Source organism: Choloepus didactylus, chromosome 3 (genome assembly GCF_015220235.1).
Source record: "Choloepus didactylus isolate mChoDid1 chromosome 3, mChoDid1.pri, whole genome shotgun sequence".
Lineage (NCBI taxonomy): Eukaryota > Metazoa > Chordata > Mammalia > Pilosa > Megalonychidae > Choloepus > Choloepus didactylus.
The window spans coordinates 53407786-53431671 of NC_051309.1; the positions used below are offsets into that span (position 1 = coordinate 53407786).

The window sequence follows — 23886 nt, forward strand, 5'->3', positions numbered from 1 at the left end:
CCAAAATTAGACCACAGACCACTGTTCCTAATTAAACAGGAAGCTATGAGAAAAGATAGTTATACAGTCCAGTCCAGGCAACTGGCTATTGAGGTAAAGTTTTAAAGATCCTTCACCCTTTCACTCCTTCTGCTCTCTTTATTTTCTGCTCTTCTAGATTCTTCTGTCTTAGTCTCTTCAATGTTCTAATAATAATAGGGATAAAAATAACCTTTATTGGTGCATAGTGGGTGCCAGCATTGTGCTAAGTGTTTTACACGTGCTGTCTCATTTAATCCTTGCAATAGATAGCCCTGTGAAATGGGTCCTGTTGATCCCAACCCTACAGATGAGGGCATTGAGGCATGGTACGGTTGGGTAACATGTGCAGGTCATTCAGCTAGGAGAGCTGGCTGGCATTCTTTAACCTCAATCTCTGGGCTCTTATAACATTTCTGAGATTAAGGAATTTTTTTTTACTTTGAACTACCAACTGGTTCTGTGTACATCAGTGGGAAGGGGGTGGGGTGAAGAGAATGAATTTTGGAACCCCTTGTTCCTTGTCACATTGGGTGTACAGCCAGATCAGGTGTCCCAAGGTGGCTGACTCTTCTGAGATGGCACCAGCAGGCACAGGCAGCGCAGGGGTGACAGGTGCTAGGGAATGCTGCTTCTCTTGGGCCCAGGGTTTCTCCTCCAAGCCTTTTATATGGGTCCTGAGAGAGGTAGGAGGGAAAAGCCAGCAGCTATGTGCTGGATCTTGTGTTCAGTGAAAGCACTGAGTCACTTACGATGACCTGTTTCCCATTCCTTATCAATTTTCCCCTTTCCATGGTTGGAAAGGCTTTTGTGCCTTCTAAGTAGCAAATATTTATTGGTGACGAGATGACATTAACACTTTCCTCACCTCCTAATTTTTTTGTTTCATTTTGCCTAGCTGTTCAGCCTTTTCCCTGGACCTTGATCTCTTTTTACATGCCGATAGGCACATGAATGAGTTAGATTTCCTGTTTGGCCTATGCTGAGGTTGTTCCAGGAGTGGATTGGCTGCTGGCAGGTTGGTAATTAAATCAAGGGTCAGCATAGCACACTTGTTTTCCATTCTGGTTTCACCTTAGAATCACCTGGGCAGCTTGAGAAAAGAGTGATGCCCCCAGCCCCATTTTTATTTAATAGATCTGGTTTGGGGTCCTGGCATCAGTTTTTTTTCACACTACCTGGGTGATTCTAACGTGCAGCCATCAGACTAGTTTTAAGTAGCTCAATTACTGGGCAAGATGGCTGTGGTTTGAGCCAGGGGCTTAAAAGATGCATCTCTTCCATGGGCCCTGCACTGAGGGGATAGTAGGGCCTATTCCCACTTACCCTGCGACCTAAGAGCCAGCACTCAGGTCTCCCTTATTGTTTGCCAGGTACTGTTTAAGCACATTGCAGCATTAACTCATTTAACCCTCATAATGCCCTTATGAGGCCGGCATTGTTGTTATCCTTTTGAAAGATAAAAGAAGTCCTACTTCCAGCAGTGAAGGGTATGTAGTAGTAAAAGAGACCCACAGATCTAGCCTTCGGTTTTTCCTAGTTTTGGGGTATGGGAAACTCATTCCAAATCTTTGTGTTTAATAATTTGGCCTCAGATATTTACAAATGAAGCAAAGACATGTACTATCTCATATAGCTAATGACAGTCCATTAGCATGCAGAGTTGTAGATTGGTGTAGATAATTTAAATCTCTGCTTTTTGTAGTTTGAACCAAAAGATCACCTTATATTTTTATATATGCCAAGTTTTTATATTCCAAGTCTTTTTGAGGTAGAATTCGTTTTAATGTCATCTTTTTTTTAATTAAAATTGCATTTTTTACTTTTCTTTTAAAGTCGTGTGTAATATCTCTGAGCTCATTATATAGATATCTATCGACTTGTTTTCTGACCTGCACCTTTACACTCTGGATACTGTAATCTTCCAGGATATTGAGCAAATCTAATATCAACATTTTAAACAGACTCGAATCTTGCTATCATGAGCCTCAAACTGAACACCCTTTCAATCCAACGTGTAATTTAGTTGCCTACCGTCTTCCTCTTTCCCTTCACAACCAGACTTCTTGAACACATCTGTGCTTGATAGAGGCTGTTACCTTAGCTCCTGCTTGGTCCTCAGTCCACTTCCTTCTGGCCTCTCTTTTGTCATCTCAAGCTTTGTGAGGTCATGGAGTAACCTACATGCTGCCAAATCCAGTGACTAGCTTTAAAGCATTTGTCCAGCTTTTTATTGGTACCTATCACATGCCAGGGCCGTGCTAGTCTAGGTATTAGGGATACTACATTGATGAACAATGTAAAAACAAATTTGCTGTCCTCCAGGAGCTTGGGGTTGAGGGAGGGTAACAAAGGATAGAAATGTAAATATATAGATAATATAATGTCAGGGTCATGAAGGATCACATTACTGTATGATTCCATTGATATAAAATGTCCAGAATAGGCAGATCTACAGAGGCGAAAGTAGATTGATTAGTCGTTCCCTGTAGCTGAAGGGATGAGGGAAGGAATGGGGAGTGAATGCTAATAGGGTGATAGAATGTTTTAAAATTAGATTGTGGTGATGGTTGTACAACTTGTGAACATACTAAAAGCCATTGACTTGTATACTTTAAATGGGTAAACTGTTTGGTATGTGAATTATATCTCAATAAAGCTGTTAAAAAATATAATATCAGGAAGTGATGAGTGCTTTGAAGAAATCTAAATCAGGTGGTGGGAGGTAAGTGCTGCTTTGGATAGGGAGGTCAGGGGAGACCTCTCCAACCAGGTGACATTTGTGTAGATGAAGTAAATTCTTGGGCTTTGGGAGCATCACAGAAGAGGTAACTGTAAATGCAAAGACCCTGAGCTAGGAATTCACTTGACGTATTCAAGGAAGAATGTTAGTAGAATGGAGTGAGGAAGGAGAGTGGAATGAGATAATCAGGTCAGATCCTGTAGAGCCTTGTAAGGACTTCTTAAGGGCTTGGGATTTTTTTCTAAGTTTTGCTGCAGTAGCAAATGACCCCCAGAATCTTAGTGATTGAAATAAAAGATTGTTACATGTCCTTTGCAGGTTGGGAGAGAGGTCTCTGTTCCATATCATTGACATTCTCGTTCTCAGTCTGTCTGAAACCCACAGGAACAAGGCTAATCTAAATAGTGGGTGTCAACTATGGTACACCCTTGCTTTAACAATATATTTTTTCTTTTTCCATATCACTGAATAAAATTGACATATCAGGGGGAGGATGGGCCATGTTACCTGTGGCTCAGAGTACCCTTAAGCTTTCCACATTGAGTCTCATTTAGGGGAGGCATAGCCCTGCATGGCTAAATTGTGCTCTTGTTTTGTCATAGCAACATTTAGGATGAAGGCTGATTTTGATAACCTTTAATTTTGTTCAACTTTGTATCAGCTTTTTGGCAGCAGTATGGTCACTATACTGTTCCCCCTCCCCTCCATAGCCTTTAAAGAGGTATTAGTCATTTTCATTGTTATAAAAAAGCATTTATTAAGTGCACATCTGTGCATAGTGCTGCATTAAAAACTTTTATACTGAGAACAATGCTCAGTGATCAGTGGACTGGAATTTAGCTAATAATGGGATACTTTTGTGACTCTTTAGTGACTAGAAGAATGAAGTGTACTTGAATTAACACTGGGTGTTACATATCTTTTTGTACCACCTTTCCTCTTAAAAAAAAAAAAAAGTAGATTATTTTAGATTTAGCCAGTTTTGGTATCTTTTTCTTTAAGAATATAAGTAACTTGGGGTGGGAAATGTGCCTGCTTTTTCCCCTTTCTTTGGAGCATGGAGATAATCTATTGACATTTTTTGTCCGGATTGGAAATAAGTTAGAATGGAGGAAGGAGCTTTGGACTGGGAATTAGGACATGTGGGTTATTCCCAGCTTGACCACAGTGGGTGGTCTGACCCTGGGAAGTCACTTCGCCAGCTTGAGCTGGTAAATTGAGGGGAACTGGACAAAAGGACATGAAATATCGAGCCTCCCCCTCCTCGTTTCCTGGCTGCAGTCCTATTGGTTTTTACTTACAGTGTAAATCATTCTTTATATAGAGGTTATTTTCTAAAGTCCGTAAGTAAGGTGAAAATTACCTGTATTAAAAATATCTCTGGCAATACTTTTAAAAGATGACTGTTGGAGAGTGTCTCTCAGATAAGTCTAGCACAGCCAGTTCTTTCTTCCAGTCTTGGAACAGATCACTGGCTATTCAGTTGAGCACTAGTTGAAGCAGCTGGCTTACATTTAGGAACCATGTTTTTGAAAAATATATCTTTTTGTGTTTTTTTTTCCTCATTCAGGCCTATATTTTTAAAGGAAACACTTCTGAATTCTTAAGTAGTTTTTTTTTTTTTTAATAGAGAAGTTGTAGGTTTACAGAACATCATGCATAAAATACAGGATTCCCATATACCACACTATTATTAACACTGTGTGTTGGATTGGTGTGGTACATTTGTTACAAAGGATGAAAGCAGTTTTTATAATTGTGCTATTAAATATAGCCTGTGGTTCACTTAGGGTTCACTGCTTGTGGTGTGCAGTTCCATGGACTTTAAAAAAAAAATTATTCTAGTACAATATATATAATTTAAAATATTCCCTGTTAACCATAAACAGATATATATTTCAGTGCTGTTAATTAGGTTCACAGTGTGTTACCGACACCACCATAAATTATCAAAATTTTCTTTCGTCCCAGATAGAAATTCTGTACATTTTAAGCATAAACTTCCTGTGCCCTAGCCCCTCCATGTCCCCTTGAAACCTATATTCTAGATTCTGACTCTGTGAGTTTGCTTATTCTCATTATTTCACATCAGTGAGCTCATACAGTATTTGTCCTTTTGTGTTTGGCTTATTTCATTCAACATCATGTCTTCAAGGTTCATCCATGTTGTCATGTGTTTCAGAACTTGATTCCTTTTTATGACTGGGTATTCCATTGTGTGTTTATACCACATTTTGTTTATATACCATCATTTCATCAGTTGATGGACACTTGCATTGCTTCCATCTTTTGGCAAGTGTGAATAATGCTGCTCTGAACAATGGTATGCAAATAACTGTTCGAGTCCTTGCTTTCAATTCTTTTGGGTATGTAAGTGGAAGTGGAATTGCTGGGTCTTATGGTAATTCTATAGTTAGCTTTCTGAGGAACCGCCAAACTGTCTTCCACAGTGGCTGTATCATTTTACATTCCCATGAGCAATGAACGAGTGTTCCTATTTCTCCTCATCTTTCCCGTTTTCCATTTTTTTAAATAGTAGTAATTCTAATGGGTGTGAAATGGTATCTCACTGTGGTTTTGATTTGCATTTCCTGGTGGCTAATGATGCTGAAGAAATGCTTTTGGCCATTTGTTTATCTTCTTCAGAGAAATGTCTGTTCAATTCTTTTGCTCATTTAAAACTGGGTTGTTTGCTTTTTTGTTGTTGAGTAGAAGTATTTCTTTACATATTCTGTGTCTTACACTCTTATCACATGTCTTCCAAATATTTTCTCCCACTGTGTAGCTTATCATTTTACTTTCATGATAAAGTCCTTTGATGTCCAAAAATGTTTAATTTTGCTGAGGTGCCACTTCATCTATTTTTTCTTTTGTTGTTTGTGCTTTTGGTGTAAAGTCTAAGATGCCATCGCCTAACACAAGCTCCTGAAGATGGTTCCCTACGTTTTCCTCTAGGAGTTTGATAGTTCTGACTTTCATACTTAGGTTTTTAATCCATTTTGAGTTGATTTTTGCATATGGTTTGAAGTAGGGGTACACTTTCATTCTTTTGCATATGGATATCTGGTTTTCCTAGCTCCATTTGTTAAGAGTTTCTTCACTCCCAAGTTAGTGGACTTGGCATCCTTGTCACCATCAGTTGTCCATAAATGTGAAGGGGGGATTTCTGAGCTCAAATTCAATTGCATTGGACTGTATGTCTGTCCTTATGTCAGTACCATGCTGTTTTCATTACTTGACTTTGTAATAAGTTTTAAGATTGGGAAGTGTGTGTCCTCAAACTCTGTTCTTTTCCAAGATGGCTTTGGCTATTCAGGGCCCCTTCCCCTTCCATATAAATTTGATAATTGGCTTTTCCATTTTTGCAAAGAAGGCTGTTGGAGTTTTGATTGGGATTGCATTAAATCTGTAAATTGCTTTGGATAGAATTGACATCTTAACAATAGCCTTCTAATCCATGAGCATGGAATGTCCTTCCATTTCTTTCAGCAGTGTTTTGTAGTTTATCATGTATATGTCGTTTGTCCTTGGTTAGATTTATTTCTAGATATTTGATTATTTTTGTTGCTATTGTTGCTAGATATTTGATTATTTGTGTTGGATTTTTTTCCCATCATTTCTTCTGATTGTTCATTGCTAGTGTAAAGAAACACTACTGATTTTTGGATATTGATCTTGTACTCTGCCACTTTGCTGAATTCATTATTAGCTCTAGAAGCCTTGTGGATTTTTTCAGGTTTTTTGTATATAAGATCATGTCATCTGCAAATAGGGCAAGTTTTACTTCCTTTCTAATTTGGATATCTTTTATTTCTTTTTTTGCCTAATGGCTCTGGCTAGAAATTCCACTATAATATTGAATAACAGTGGTGACAGTGGGCATTCTTGTCTTGTTGCTGACCTTAGAAGGAAAGCTTTCGTGTTTCACCATTAAACAAGATGTTAGCTGTGGGCTTTTCATATCAACTCTTTATCATGTTGAGGAAATTTCCTTTTATTCCTCCTTTTCTAGTGTTTTTATCAGGAGGCCATGCTGGATTTTGTCAAATGCCTTTTCTCTGTCCTTTGTAATGATCATGTGTTTTCTTTTTTCCTTCATTCTGTGAATGTGGTGTATTATATTAACTGATTTTCTTACTTTGAACCACCCTTGGATTTCTGGGATGAATTCCACTTGATCACAGTGCATAATTCTTTTAATGTGCTATTGAATTTGGTTTGCTAGAATTTTGTTGAGGATTTTTGTACCTGTATTTGTAAGAGAAATTGGTCTGTAATTTTCTTTTCTTGTCTCTTTATCTGGCTTTGATATAAGGGTGATGTTGGCCTCGTGGAATGAATTATGGAGTATTCCTTCAATGTTTTGGAAGAGTTTGAGTAGGATTGGTGTTAATTCGTCTTAGAATGTTGGTAAAATTCTTCTCTGAAGCCATCTGGTCCTGAGCTTTTCTTTGTTGGCAGATTTTTGATTACTGATTCAATCTCTTTAGCAACTGATTTGTTAAGATCTTTTATTTCTTCTTGAGTAAGTATAGGTACTTTGTGTGTTTCTAGGAATTTTGTCCATTTTGTCTAGATTATCTAATTTATTGGTGTACAGTTGTTCATAGTATCCTCTTATAGTTCTTTTTATTTTAGTGGGATTGGTAGTAATGTCTCCCTTTTCATTTCTGATTTTAGCCATTTGTGTCCTCTTTCTCCTTCAGTCTAGCAAAATATTTGTTGATTTTATGGATCCTTTCAAATAACCAACTTTTGATTTTGTTGATTCTATTTTTTTTAGTTCTCTATTTCATTCTTTCCCAGTCTTTATTTCCTTCTTTTTTCCTCTCTTTGTATTTTCTTTGCTCTTCTTTTTCTGGGTTGTCTACTTTTGAGGTCAGGTGTCTCTGATTTGAAATTTTTTTTTTTGAAATGTTCTTTTTTTAATGTAAGCATTAATATCTATAAATTTCCCTCTCAGCACTGCCTTTGCTGCATCTCAAAGTTTTGGTATGTTGTATTTTAATTTTTATTCTCCTCAAAATTTTCCTAATTTCCCTAACGATTTCCTCTTTAAACCATTGGGTTTTGAAGACTACATTATTTAATTTCCACGTATTTGTGAATTTTCCATTTCTCCCTCTGTTATTGATTTCCAGCTTCATTCCTTTGTGGTCAGAAAAGCTACATTGTGTGAATTCCTTATTTTTGAACTTACTGAGCCTTGTATTGTGACTAACATTTGGTCTGTCCTGGAGAATCGTCCACATGCACTTGAGAGGAATGTATAGTCAGCTGGGTGAAGTGTTCTGTATGTGTCTTTTAGGTCTAGTTGGTTTCGAGTATTGTTCAAATCTTCTGTTTCCTTTTTGATCTAGTCTAGATGTTCTATCCATTACTGAATGTGGTGTAGTAAATTCTCAATGTAGAACTGTCAGTTTTTCCCTTCACATCTGTTGGTATTTGTTTCATGTATGTTGGGGATCTGCTGTTAGGTGCATAAATGTTCAATAATTGTTATGTTTTCTTGTTCGCGTGACCTTTTTATCAGTATATAATGATCATCTTTGTCCCTCATAAATGTTTTGACTAAAGGTCTATTTTATCTGATATGAGTATAGTTACCTCAGGTCTTTTTTTGTTTACTAGTTGCATGGTATATATTTTTTTTCCATCCTTTCACTTTTAACCTACTTATGTCTTTGAATTTAAGGTGAGTCTCTTGTAGACAGCATATAGATGGGTCATGCTTTTTTGTCTTTTCTGCCAGTCTCTGCCTTTTAAGTGGGGAGTTTAATCCTTTTACATTTAAAGTCACTACTGATAATGCAGGAATTTATTCTGTCATTTTGCTGTTTGGTCTCTTCATAAGCCATACACCTTTTTTTTTCCTCCTCAATTACTCTGTTAATGCCTAATTTCATCTTTATTTGAATTTTTGTATTGTCCCATACTGATTTCCTTCTCATTTTTATCTGGATATGGTTTCCATATATTGTCTTTGTGAATACTATGGGGTTAAAACTTAACATCCTTAATGTAGCAGTCATACTTGATTTGATACCAACTTGACTTCAATAGCATATACATACAGTGTTCCTATATGCCTCTGTCTTCCTATGTTTTCTTGGTACTAGTTACAAATTACATCTCTAGATGTCATATGTTCAGTATCATAGATTTATCATAGCTTTTTCTGCATGTGCATTTTAAGACCTGTAGGAAGTGAGAAATGGAGTTACATACCAAAAAAATACAATATAAAATTACTGACATTTATAATTACCCAAATGGTTACCTTTATGGGAGGTCTTTATTTCTTTGTGTCTAGTGTCCTTTTCTTTCACTCTGAAGAACTTCCTTTAGCATTGCTGTAGGGCATGTCTGGTGGTGATGAAACCCCTCAATTTTTGTTTATCTGGGAATGTCTTAATCTCCCTCATTTTTGAAAACGGCTTCACTGGATGTAAAATCCTGTTTGCAGTTGTTTTCTTTCAGTAGTTTAGTATTTCAACTCACTGCCTTCTTTACTCCATGGATTCTGATGAGAAATCAGCAATTCATCTAATTGGGACTGCTTGTACATAACATGTTGCTTCTCTGTTGAAGCTTTCAGAACTCTTTCCTTGTCCTTTGCATTTGACAGTTTGATCAGTATGTATTGTGGTGTGTTTTTGTTCAAGTTTGTCTTGTTTGGTATTCTCTGGGCTTCTTGGATATGCATCTACATGTCTTTTGCTAAGACTGGGGAATTTTCTGTCATTATTTCTTTGAATATTCCTTCTGCCCTTTCTCTCTCTTTTCTTCTGGGATTCTCATAATGCATATATTGGTTTACTTGATGATGTCTTAATGATCGCTTAGTCCGTTTTCACTTTTTATAATTTTTTTCTTTTTGCTCCTCAGCCTGATTGATTTCAATAGGCTTGTCTTTGAGTTTGTTGATTCTTTTTTTCTGCCAGCTCCAATCTGCTTTTGATTCTGGGAATTTTTCATATGTCAGTTCTTGTGGTTTACAACTCTAGTAGTTCTGTTTGGTCCCTTTAAAACTTTTGTATCTCTTTACTGAGATTCTCATATAGTTCATTCATTGTTTTCCTGATATTATTTGGTTCTTTCTCTGTATTTTCCTTCATCACCTTGAACATACTGAAGATCGTTTTTTAAAACTCTTGATTTTCTTTGTTGTTTTTAACTGGATTTTTATCTTCTTCTTTTGATGGGCCATCATTTCCTGTTTCTTGTTTGTCTTGTACTCTTTTGTTGAGCACATTACATTTTTTTAAATTGAGATTGTCCACAACCATACAATTATCCAAAGATCCAAAGTGTACAATCATTTGCCTACGGTACCATCATAAGCTGTGTTATCCATCACCACAATTTAATTTTTTTTTTCAATTTTTAGAGCATTTTCATTACTCCAGAAAAGAAATAGACAAAAGAAGGAAACTCCAATCCTCCCATACCCCTAACCACCCCACTCCATTATTGATTCATAGTACTGGTGTAGTACATTTGTTACTGTTGATGAAAGAATGTTAAAATACTATTAACTAGTATATAGTTTGCAATAGGTATATATTTTTTCCTATATGCCCATCTCTTATTAACTTCTAGTTATAGAGTCATACATTTGCTCTAGTTCGTAAGAGACATTTCTAATATTTGTACAGTTAATCACAGACATTGTCCACTACAAGAGTCACAGTTTTTTACATTCCCATCTTCTAAACTCCAACTTTCCTTCTGGTGACATACATGACTTTGAGCTTACCCTTTCCACCACATTTACAAACCATTCAGCACTGTTAGTCATTCTCACAATGTGCTGCCATCACCTCTGTCCATTTCCAAATGTTTAAGTTCACCCTAGTTGAACATTCTGCTCATAATAAGCAACCGCTCCCCATTCTTTAGCCTGGTTCTATATCCTGGTAACTTATAGTTCATGTCTATGAGTTTACATATTACAACTAGTTATATCAGTGAGACCCTACAATGTTTTTCCTTATGTGTCTGTCTTATTTCACTCAATATAGTGCCCTCAGGGTTTCTTCATCAACCCATTTTTTTAAAGATGGTTTTGTTCACACACCATGCATTTCGTCCTAAGTAAACAATTGATGGTTCCCTGTACAGTCACGTATTTATTTATTCATCACCATCACCACTATCTATATAAGGACATCACCATTTCACCCACAAAGAAGGAGGAAGAGTCAAAGAAGGTAGAGACACAAAGAAAAAAAAAGAAAGAGAAAAAAAAACCATGACAGCTAGGAAGCGATAAAAGGAAAGATAGCATTAAACCAAAGTAGAATAAAGAGTCAGACAACATCTCCAATGCCAAGAGTCCCATACCCCTCCCCTATGTCCCCCCGCCCCCCATATGCGTTTAGCTTTGGTATATTGCCTTTGTTACATTAAAGGAAGCGTAATACAATGTTTCTGTTAATTACAGTTTCTAGTTTGCATTGATTGTATTTTTCCTCCATTCCCACCCTATTTTTAACACCTTGCAATGTTGACATTCATTTGTTCTCCCTCATGTAAAAACATATTTGTACTTTTCATCACAAATGTTGAACACCTAGGTTTCACTGAGTTATACAGTCCCAGGCTTTATCTTTCCTCTTTTCTTCTGGTGTCTCACATGCTCCTAACCTTCCTCTTTCAACCATACTCACAGTCATCTTTGTTCAGTGTACTTACATTGCTGTGCTACTATCTCCCCAAATTGTGTTCCAAACCTCTCACTCCTGTCTTTTTCTTTCTGTCTGTGGTGCTCCCTTTGGTATTTTCTGTAGAGCCAGGTATCTTGTTCACAAACTCTCTCATTGTCTGTTTATCAGAGAATATTTTAAGCTCTCCCTCATATTTGAAGGACAGTTTACTGGATATAGGATTTTTGGTTGGTGGTTTTTCTCTTTCAGTATCTTAAATATATCAGACCACTTCCTTCTTGCCTCCATGGTTTCTATTGAGAAATCCATACGTAGTCTTATCAAGCTTCCTTTTTATGTGGTGGATCGCTTTTCTCTTGCTGCTTTCAGGATTCTCTCTTTGTCTTTGAGTTTGATAATCTGATTATTAAGTATCTTGGCATAGGCCTATTCCAATCTATTATGTTTGGGGTATGCTTCTTAGAGCTGTAATTTTATGTCTTTCAAAGAAATGGGAAATTTTCATTGATTATTTCCTCTGTTGTTGCTTCTGCCCCTTTTCCCTTCTCTTCTGGGACACCCATGATATGTGCATTCCTGCGTTTTGTGTTGTCATTCAGTTCCTGGAGCCGTTGCTCATATTTTTCCATTCTTTTCTCTATCTGTTCTTTTGTGTGTAGGCTTTCAGGTGTTTTGTTCTCCAGTTCCTGAGTGTTTTCTTCTGTCTCTTGAGATCTGCTGTTGTATGTCTCCATTGAGTCTTTCATCTCTTATGTTACACTTTTCATTTCCATAGATTCTGCCAGTTGTTTTTTTTGAACTTTGGATTTCTACCTTATGTACACCCAGTGTTTTCATTATATGCTTCACCTCTTTTGCCATATCTTCCCTAAGCTTTTTGAATTGGTTTAGCATTAGTTGTTTCAGTTCCTGTATCTCAGTTGAAGAGTAAGTTTGTTCCTTTAACTGGATCATAACTTTGTTTTTCTCAGTATAGGTTGTAGTTTTCTGTTGTCTAGGCATCTGGTTTCTTTGGTTACCCCAATCAGGTTTTCCCGGACCAGAACGAGTTCAGGTCTCAGAAGGAGGCAGTAGTATCATGTCTCCCTAAGGGTGTGTCTTAAAAGATTGATGCACCCTTTGAGGTGTCAAACTGCTGTGCTTTTCTGCCCAGCAGGTGGTGCCTGTCAGCCTGTCCTCCAGACTAGTGTAAGATGGCTGTTTTCCCCCAGGCTCTGGGGTCTGGTTCTGAATGGAAGGTGGGTGGTGAAGTTTGGCACCACCTCTTTCCTCTTAGGGAATATATATCCCCTGGGGAGATATCATTTGCATTTGAATAGTCTCTCTGCCTCTGCTATCTCCACCCTTTTCTGGGTGAGAGCACTGGGAACTGAAAATGGCTGAGGCTTTCTCCACTGAGCCAAAAAAAGGGACAGGAAGCCCCCCCTTTCGGGCCAGTCTGCGGCTACCCTCAGTTTCACCCATCGGCCAGAGACAGCACCCAGTCCTCTGGGCTCCCCCTCCCTCCCAGAGAGGTCCTCCAGCTCTCCAAGGTCAGTCATCATCAAAAGCCTCTGTCTGCTTGTTGGGGATTTGTACCTTGTATTGAGTAGTCAAATTTGTTTAATTAAAACCTCAATTTTAGCTGGGCTGAGGCATATTCGCTTGCTGGGAGAGTGCTACTCTCTAGCACTGCGAGGCTTTGCAGTTTGAGCTGCTGTGGGGGTGGAGCTCTTGACTCAGGTCCGCAGTTTTTACTTACAGATTTTATGCTGTGATCTTGGGCATTCCTCCCAATCCAGGCTGGTGTATGATGTGTCGACAGTCACAGTTGTCCCCCAGCAATTATTCCGGATTATTTACTAGTTGTTCCTGGTTGTTTATTAGTTGTTCCAGGGGGACTAACCAGCTTCCACTCCTCTCTATGCCGCCATCTTCCCCCGAACACATTGCATTTTAACATTTTAAAATGTGGGCTCTGGGATTTATTTCCTGAGATGTCTGTTTTTGATGTTGTAACCAGCTGGTGATAAGACAGAGATTTTCTTGAGTGTCAGGAAGTTCTGCCCAAGATGAATGTAAAACACAGGGTCCCCATCTTTTCTGGGCCTGTGTCTTGTAATGGGTTTGTGCTTGCTAGTGGCCTTAGGAGTTCCCCTGTTTACAGGAGTTTGATTGCCCCCTCTAATCCCTAGGAGAGAAACTTTCTTCTCCTGGATATACCGCTGGACTTAAAGCAGGTAACCCTTTGCCCCATGCCATCCACCTCAGTTGTTTCTTATGCTGTTTTCATTATCTCAAGTGGCTCTTTTTCTGAGGGCAATTCTGAGAGTGGAACACACCAGGGAGGAGTTTCCCCTGTCAGTCTTTCTCAGCCAGAACAAGGCCAGAGACCCACAGAGGGAGCAATGGCTGGCTCCAAATTTTCCTGGAGAGGGGATGAGGGAAGGCCCAGGAAGGGCACCTGGAGCTTTTTCCATGGCTCTCCAAAGCTGTGCTTTTTTGACCTGCCCAGCAAGTGCAACCCTTTAACTGCCCTCCATAGTTCTGAGGAAGCATACTGTCTTTAAGTCTCCTCCACCGTCTTTATTTGGGGTGAGTTGGAACGGTGACTGCCTTCAGAGCTGGGACCCCAATGATCTAAAGTTGCTAATCAAAAGCTGTGATCAGTGATTGGCTTGTGCCCATCTGATCTTGGGGAAGTGGCTTTTTATGTCCCTGCCTGGCACCAGCAAGCTTCTGCCATGGGCTGTACATCAGTGTTGCCTCCCGCAAGAGTAGGGGCATGGCGGTGTCTCTGCCATGTGAAGAGTGCTTTTCTGTAATGTACCAGCTTCTTTCCTTGCTCTTCCCTGGTTGCTTTACAATGTTTTATTGGATTCTGGGGTTTCAAAATAGTTGATTCAGATAGTTCCTGTTTGTTCTGGTGGAGGGACTGATTCCTAGAGTTTCTTATTTTGCCATCTACCCACAATCCTGCAATGTATAACTTTAAATGCTAGAATCATATACAGTGTTGTGAGATGCAGAAAGTGTGACTTGCATGTGGAAATTGAGACTGAGTAACTAGTGGATTCATGTTTCTTGACCAGTGCTCAATAAGTTGAAGGGAGGGCGGTTGCCTGAATAACAGAAATTCTTTTTCCTCTCCTTCTCTTTTTGCGAGGTGAATAAAGTTGAATTTGTGTGAGTTAAATGTGGATTTGCTGTAGTTCCAGTGTATTCAGGATCTCTCCTCTCCAACTTTATTGCCACTGTTTAATTTTAAGGCCCTAGTCATTTCCCACCTCAGTCATTTCCTGTGGTCTCCATAACTCGTCACACTGAATCCAGGCCACCCATTATCCATACTGTATATGTGCCCTAGTGTGATGTTTCTAAAAAAGCTCTGATTAAAATATTTCTTGGCACCCAGTCTCTCACAGCAATGCTTGTCAAACTTCTCTTCCAGTGTTCTCCTTTGTCAGAGGTCAGTAAAGTAAGTACTGTTAGGGGTCTAGGAGCATAGTTCAAAGCACTGAAATTTCTTACAGTTTTGTGTCATCATCAGGCTTGTTTTCATGTAAAATTGTCTTAGATGAGTAGAATTGGGTAGAATTGATGCTGCTTTTTGAATATGCTATGTGCTATGTTTATCCGTTATGTTACATACCCTCTAGTGACCCATTTGGAAATGCAAGTCTTTAGGAAATTAAATCTAAATTCTTTAGTAGGATTCATGAGTCTTCATTTTCTGACCTTAGCCTTCCTTTTTTATTTTTTTATTTATTTTTTATTTTAACGGTTTTAGTCACACACCGTACAATCCATCCTAAGTGTATAATCAGTGGCTCTTGGTATAATCACATAGTTATGAATTCACCACTACAGTCAGTATGAGAACATTCTCATTACTTCTGGGGGAAAAAAAATCCTATACCCCATAGGTCCCCCTATTATTGACATTTAGTTTTGGCATAGTTCCTTTGTTATAGTTAATGAAAGAATATTACAATGTTACTGTTAACTATAGACCTTAGTTTGCATTAATTGTATTTTTTCCTGTATACCACCCTATTATTGACATCTTGTAATAGTGATGTATGTTTGTTCTAGTTCATGTAAGAACTTTCTTATATTTGTATAATTAACCACTGTCATTGTCCACACTAGGCCTTGCTAAGTTATACTATCCCAATTTTTATCCCCTAGCTTTCCTTCTGGTGACATTCATGACCCTAGCCTTCCTCTTTCAACCATACTCTCAGCTCTGTTACTTACAGTTACAGTATTGTGCTACCATCACACAGTATTGTGCTATCCATTTCCAAATTTTTACAATCAATCTTATTTAACATCCTGCACTCTTTAAGCATCAATTGCCCAGTCTTTACCCTCTTTCCATCTCCTGATAACCTGTGCTCTCGAATTTAACTCTGCAAGTTTGCTCATTATAGTTAGTTCATATTAGTGAGACCATATAATATTTGTCCTTTTGTTTTTGGCTTATTTTACTCAACATAATGTCTTTAAGCTTCATCCACATCCTTGCACGCATCACAACTTCATTCCTTCCTGTAGCTGCACAGTGTTCGATTGTGTGTATACACCACAGCTCATCCATCGACTCATCAATTGATGGACACTTGGGCCGCTTCCATCCTTTGGCAGTCGTGACTAATGCTACCACAGACATCGGTGTGCGAATGTGTATTTGTGTCCCTGCTTTCAGTTCTTGCAAGTAATGTACCTGATAATGGGAATGCTGGATCATATGGCAATTTTATATTTAGCTTCCGTAGGAACTGTCCAACTGCTTTCCAGAGCATTTGATTTCTTTTTTTTTTAAATTCAGTTTTGTTCAGATATATTCACATACCCTACAGTCATCCACAGTGTACTATCAGTTGTTCACACTACTATCATATAGTTGGGCATTCATCACCACAGTCAATTTTTGAACATTTTCATTACTCCAAAAATCAAAATAAGAACAAAAATACAAGTAAAGAAGAACACCTAAAACATCCCATCTCCCATCCCCTCCCTACTATTCATTTAAGTTTTGTACCCATTTTTCTACTTATCTGTCCATGCACTGGATAAAGGGAGCAGGAGCCACAAGGTTTTCACCATCACACAGTCACACTGTGTAAGCTGCATAGTTTTGCAGTCATCTTCAAGAATCAAGGCTACTGAGTTGCAGTTCAACAGTTTCAGGTATTTCCTTCTAGCTATTCAGTACACTAAAAACCAAAAAGGGATATCTTTATAATGTATAAGAATAACTTTCAGAGAGACCTCTTGACTCCATTTGAAATCTCTCAGCCACTGAAAGTTTATTTTGTTTCATTTCTCTTCCCCCTTTTGGTCGAGAAAGCTTTCTTAATCCCATGCTTCCAGGTCCAAGTTCATCCCCAGGAGTCATGTCCCGTGTTGACAGGCAGATTTACACCCTTGGGAGTCATGTCCCACGTAGGGAGGGCAGTGAGTTTGCCTGCAGAGTGGGTTGTTTGCCTTCCTTTTGAGTCTCCTCTTTTACCATGTTACTTCTCACATTTGAAGAAATACACATTTAAAGAAAGGTGAGAAAGTGTGCAAATACTTGAAATGTCACGGACATAACGAGCTTACGTCTTGGTACCTTTGTACCTGCACTCATTCATTCATTGAATATTTATTGATCACTTAATATGTGACAGGTGGTATTCTGAGGGCTTGAAATACAGCAGTGGACAAGATTAAGTCCTGGTCTTCTTGGAGCTTACCTTCTAATGTGAGAAGAAGATGATCAAAACAAACCGATATATGATATAATGTCAGATAGTATTAAATGCTGTGAAGAAAAGGGAAGCATGGTAAGGTGATAAAGAGCAAAGCACAGGTCCTATTTGTAGGTCAGGTAAGGTATGTAAGGAAGTGATATTTAAATGACAATCTGATGATGTGTGCATGTGAACCATGCCGTTATTAGGGGAAAGAGTGTTCAAGGCCAGGGGCATAGGTCCAGAGGGGGAAGCATGCAGCATGAGCAGAGGTCAAGAGGGGGAAGCATGCAGGAGGGTCACTGTGGCTAGGAAACGAGGTTGGAGAGATGGGTAGAGGCAGAGTGTGTGGGGCCCAGATCCTGTGATAAGGATTTTCCTTAAATGTCTCCCCTGTTCATCTGCAACTTTGGGGCAAGATTGGAATTAATTTTATTTTGTTCTAAATGATAGGCAGTTGCCCCCGTATTTACTGAATAATCGATGTCTACGCCATTGAATCAAAATGCCATTTTATAACATATATATGTTTACATGTACATAAACACATATCATTTTATCAGATCTCTTTCATTGATTTGTCTTTTTGCACGAGTGCCATACTGTTATAATTATTGTGCTTTTTTACCAGGACTCAACAAACCACGTTCCATTGGCCAAATAAAATAAAGTTTTATTTCAGCATATAGCCACACTCATTCGTTTATGTATTATTTACGTCCCCTTTAGAGCTACAACAGCAGAGTAGTTGCAGCAGAGATGGTATGAGCCACAAAGCCTAAAATTGTTACTATCTGGTGTGTAAAGCCAATCTCTGCTTTATACTATGTATTGATATTTGATAGGGCAGGCAGGTTCTTCATTTTTCTTTTTTAAGAGTTTTTTTTGGGAATTGTAGCATATTTATTCTTCCATATGAAACTTAGAATCAATCTGCCTGGCTTCCCTAACTTCCTTTTTTTCCCCCTACTTCTTAGGGAAAGCTGAGGAGTTTAGAGGTGGGAGACTGAGGGGCAGGGGGAATGGGAATCAGATCGTATTTAATTTGTAATGTAAAGGGAGAAGCAATCACTTTACAATGTTGGGTCCTTGCATTCAAAAAATAATAGTGTGTGTCTGCATTTTTGTCTTTCAGTCAACTTTTATTGTATCTTACATACTTTATAAGTTTATTCTTATACATATTATTGCTTAATGTTGCTATTATAATTGAGATTTTTTTTTCCTAATTATATTTTACAGGTGACTGTTTCTGGTATAAAGGGACCTTTATATTTTTATGTTTTTAAATTCTGTTTCTGTCTTAATTCTGTTTCTGATAATTTTTGAATTTGATTCTTTTGATTGGCACTTACTGTCAGAACTTACCAATAATTGTCTCATTCCTAATATATATCTCTCTGTCTTTATTTTGGGACTCTACCTAGGATAGTTTGGGGGAAATGAACCTTGACCCCATCGGTGGCATTTGGTTTTTTCCTTCCTTTTATATTCTGTAGGTCATAGCAAATGATAATTACAAAAACCCAGAAAATTACTTACCCAGTCAACATTTGTTGACTGTTTTGAAAATAATCAGAAAATAATTTAGGCAAGCTATTTATCAAGCATAGGTGCCTTTTTGCAGAGCCATTCATTGCTTTTAATTCAGAGTATAGGGTTTGCATGTCATATAGGAGAGTCAAACCCAGTCACTGTTTTTCTGTGGGGAGTCATTTGATAGTGGAATAAAGTTAACTCTAATTTATCCTTTGGAATTGAAATAGGAGCAGAAGGAGATTTTTATGATTCAGTTAAAACTTTCCTAAATGCGTTCTCTGTAAAGCATTTGATCTTTACCCTTAACATCCGTGCCTTAAGAATGTAAAATCTATTTTAGATTTCAAGGTCTGTTACTAGCCCTGAGCATAGATCCAATATGTGTTAACCTTTGTGAATTTATCTTTTAATACAATTTTTGTCTGTTTTCCCAGAATTTGTGTCTACCCCTTAGCTTCTCCTTACCCTGGTGAACCTAAAGAAAATTTATTCATGTTACTGGTTTCTTTTCTTTCTTTTTCTTTTTTGTGAAGTGATGATGGGTGGTGGTGGTGGTGGTAGGATGGATATGGAAATGGAGAATTGCTGAAATACATTATGTGATTTACTAAATGAACCTCATTGCCTACAAAATGAAACTACATAAATCGAACTTGGTCTTAAACATTCCTGTATGTTTTTCCAGTGTGTTGAGATCATGTGCAACCATCATTATGAAAATCAGTTAGTGATATATATATATCAGTGCCCTCATATGCTGTAGAGCTGTATTGGGCCATACACCTCAGTTACAGAAGACCTCTGACTTTGGGGTCTTCAGTGGAAGGCTTGAGCTGGACTTGGGGAAAGTAGAGGCCATTTTAGATGTGTGGAGTAGAGAATGTTGTAGGCAAATACGGTGATAATTACTATCTTTTGTTGAGTACTTACTAGTTTCCAGGCATTGAAATGGATGTCTGACACATCTAGGCATTATCCTGGGTGTTTGGCACATTTTTTCATCCTTAGAACACCCCTAGGAGGGAGAATTTCTTGTCCTCGTTTTATAGTTAAAGAAATTGAGATTTAGGTTAAGTCACCAATAGACCTGAGATTTGAATCAACTGTCAGATTCCAGAGTCAGGTAGAACAGTGGTATTGAACAGTGGTATTTTGGCAAAAACTGTGTGTGTGAGTGCATGTGTACATGTGTGTACACATACCAGTGGGTATAAGGAGGGCAATGGGCAGAATTCAGCGTTAGAGAGAAGGATTATATGTGGAACAGTGTGGTGAAAGAAGTTTAGAAAGATGGATCAGGCCCAGCTCATGAAAGTCTTGAAATTCCACATTGAGAACCTCTTGTGTTTTCCATCTTTTCTACTTCTTCAATACTTATATAAAGGAGGGAGAGGGATTTAGCAACTTTAATTTCTTTAAACTCTCTTATTTGAAGTTTGACCGTTGAATTAGGAGGGTGGTGAAGTGAGCATAGCATGGGGGTCAGGAGATCTCATTGCATGAAAGATCTTTTGTCAAGCCCCTTCCTCTGTTATATTTCATATAGCCTTGGTGAAAAGAGAATCTAAACTCTAAAGTTTTCTGTTTTTGTTTTTTTTGGGGAGCTCTTCTGGTTTGCTAAAGCTGCCAAAATGCAAAATACCAGACATAGATTAGCTTCTACAATAGGGGTTTCTTAGTTAACAAATTTACAGTTTTAAGGCCATGAAAATGTCCCAGTAAAGGCATCAGTAGGATGATACCTTCTCTGAAGGAAGCCATTTTGAAGCCTGGGAGAGAAGGACCAGCAGACGTCGCCATGTGCCTTCCCATGTGACATAGGAACCCCAGATGCCATCGGCCTTTTTTCAGTGAAGGTATCCTCTTGTTGATGCCTTTGTTTGGACACTTACGGCCTTAGAACTATAAATTTGTAACTTCCCTTTTTAAAAGTCAATCAATTTCTGGTATTTTGTGTTTCAACAGCTTTAGCAAACTGGAACAGGAGCTCAGGAGTTTAATTTATATTTCAAGATGATAATATCTATTTGCCTTCCTCTTTTTAAATGGAAAGAATATAGAAAGCGGAATTATGACTTAGTAGAAGATGGGGGTGGTAGGTGAGGGTGCTCCAGCCACCATCCACCTCTTCTAGGTACTGAGAGGGCTGTTACTTCTAGCTTTAGAGACATTCTCCGTGCTTATTAAATATAAACATAAATAACTGAATACATACATCACATACATACATGCACATTCCAAATGCTTTCTAACCTCTTCTCTGCCATAAAAATTGAGATGGAAAGTTTAGATTTTGCACCACATTGTCATCATTTACCTTAAGCATGGCTAGATCTTTCAGATGCCAGCCAGTGAACACATGTCTTTATTCAAGGCCCATTTAGAGCTGGAGGCCCTGCTCTGGTTGAGACTAAGCCAGAAATCTTGGTTCTTTGGACTGTTTTTGATGGATGTGACTGTGGTGACTGCTGGGTAGGCCAGAGCTGCCTAAGTGTATGTGTACGCCCTGCTTTTCCTGGTGGTGATGTGGATCAGTGTCGGGAGCTCTGCTACCTACTGGCCTCTCTGCCCTGCGGGCTTGCCTAGAACTGGATTCCCAACATATTTTAGAAGAAAAAGTAAAGCTTTCTTAAATACTGGCAGGGAAATCAGCTTGAATTTAGGATTCAAAATAGTAGCCCAGGCCAGAGGGTCCACTCCTAGCACAGATAACTTATATTGTAGCATCTGGTCTTTGGATCTGATACGTGTCCCAAGGAAACCATTCCATAAAAGATGAATGTTTTTCTTTTCTTTTTTTTTTTCCCTTCAGAATAGCATAACTTGGAAGGTGTTAAAGTAATGAGTTATCTTTCCAAGGTCACATTCAGATTAACTTTTATTAACTTTTATAATAGGAAAGAAAAGGGACTGACATAAAAACTGATACTTTGTGACAATGCTTCTTTGATGTTTTTTCAAATTTTATATTATTCATATACTTTTAACTCATATTTGCATAGCCTAATATGGGTGCAAATATTCTTAAATTTATGTTTAAAAAAAATTGAAATTAGAGAGTCGAAAGCCTAACAGTTAAATGTTTTATTCTGTGCAGGATTCTGCGATGGAACAACTTAATTTGTCTTGTGTGTATGGCTTAGTGTTTAATTCTGAAATTATTGCAGTTGATATGTGGATACATTCTTTGATTTGAACATGTTTCTTTAGGAGTGTGATTTCTGCTTCTGTGTTTCTGATTCTGTGATAACTTTAATCTTGCAGTGCTTGCAAGTAACTCTTCAGTTTGGACTCTAGCCTCAGATTTAGAGCTTGCAAGATAGTTCTTTGATTTGTCTGTTTGTTTAATGGGAGAGGGAAGGACTTAGCTTACATTTTTCTCTCCGTTTGTGTAAGAGCCAACAAAATACAGTGAAAGAAATACCAAATAGTTGCGATTCTTTTCTACCATCTTCTTGCCAGAAGCTTTTGCTTACCATACCAGTAATTCTGGAGAAGAACAAGGGAAAATGAACATATTTCATTTGAGATGTGTTTTATATTTGTGTGACTTGTTTAATTTACTAACATTTTTGATACTTTTCAATTAAGTTCAAGTTCATTGATGGTAGAATTTTACAATTTTGAAATATTTTTGTGTTACCTTAGAATTCACATGAAAATATAATGGACTTTTACATTTGGTTGGGAATTTAACTCTGTCAGACTTTATAGGAGAAAGATCAGAAGCATGTTGTATTTTATTTAATAAGTATTAAATTCAGGTATTTAATTGCATCAAAATGTTTATTTGTCTTCAGTTCTGAATTTTTAAAAATAGTCTTTTTTGCGGTACGTGAAGTAAATGACACTGAATTTTTCCCCTTTTCTTTTAAAGACTTTCAGCTGAACTCTCATCTCTCAACACTGGCAAATATTCATAAGATCTACCACACCCTTAATAAGCTAGTAAGTCTATCTTTTAAAGTCAAAACTACCAACTGTTTAAAGTAGTTGTTTTGTGTAGGTGTGTTTGATAAAAATTTAAATTGTGGATATTATGATATGAGCTGTTTATGATAATGTTGAATTTTAAAACTTGCTGTATAGTATATGATTTCCTGGTAATGATGAACATATTTCTTGCAGAATCTAACAGAAGACGTTGGCCAAGACGATCACCAAACAGGTATCTGTAAATGCTAACACTATTTAATTATTTTTTATTGAGGCAAAATTCACATAGCATAAAATAAATCATTTTAAAGTGTATAATTCAGTCGTATTTAGTATATTTACAGTGTTATGCAACCAGTACCTCTATCTAATACTATTTAATTTTAAGTAAACTTCCTAATATAAAGATCTTATGAAGGAGAAATACTAGCGGAGAATGCTGTGTTGTTTTAATGCACTCCATTAACAGGTTGTTACTTGATTAAGGAAGTTTTTCAGGGTATAGGGGGGTGGCCATGTTAGAGCTCCTTCCGGTAGGAGGTCTATTTTAGGGCTCTGGTTTATGACAAAGCACTTTAATGACTTTAAAGGGGCTAGGGATTCTCACTAATGGTTTCAAGATACTGTGTCTCTGCTGAAGTATCTTAGTTTATCCTAAAAAGGTGCTACAGAAATGCAATTTGAAATAAATGTATTTTGAATTGAGTTGACAAATTATTTGATAGGGGTGTGTGTACATGAATGTGTGTACAGGTCTTGAGGATTATGAATAGGAAATTAAACCTGATTATTATAAATTATTGTTTAGCTCTGTATTTTTCAAACTTTAGCTAGCATTTTAATTACCTGGGGAGGGCTTGTTAAAACACAGATTGCTAGGCTCCACCCCCATCTCTCCCCCCACCCGCAGTTTCTGATTCTGCAGGTTTGAGGTGGGGCCTGAGAGTTTTCATTTTTAACAAGTTCTCAGGTGATGGTGATACAGTTGGTCTGGGGACCACACTTTGAAAACCACTTCTCTAAACTTGATAATCATGGAGTTCAGAAACTTGCATTTGATATATAGCAACTAAAACTTCCAAAAAATTGTTGATACATTAAAAATTTTTGACAATTACAATAGCAATATATGAATATGTGCTTGGAGAATTTTGAATAGCACAAAAGTAAATGGAACAAAAAGTAACAGTACATTGTTCAATGTTTGTTCTTCCAGGCATTTTTCTGCAGGTATATATTTATAACATAGTGTTTGTTT

At 37.7% G+C, this 23886-nt stretch overlaps 1 protein-coding gene across 7 annotated transcripts in view; it reads left to right on the forward strand.

Annotated features, from left to right (window-relative positions):
* Window positions 1–23886, forward strand: part of DCUN1D4 (defective in cullin neddylation 1 domain containing 4) — a 105794-nt gene that overhangs the window by 10557 nt on the left and 71351 nt on the right. For all 7 annotated transcript variants that reach the window (XM_037829779.1, XM_037829777.1, XM_037829782.1 and 4 more), the window contains exons 2-3: window positions 22570–22640; window positions 22821–22860. In XM_037829779.1, coding sequence (XP_037685707.1) covers window positions 22570–22640; window positions 22821–22860 — 111 coding nt within the window. The remainder of the gene's footprint in view (window positions 1–22569; window positions 22641–22820; window positions 22861–23886) is intronic.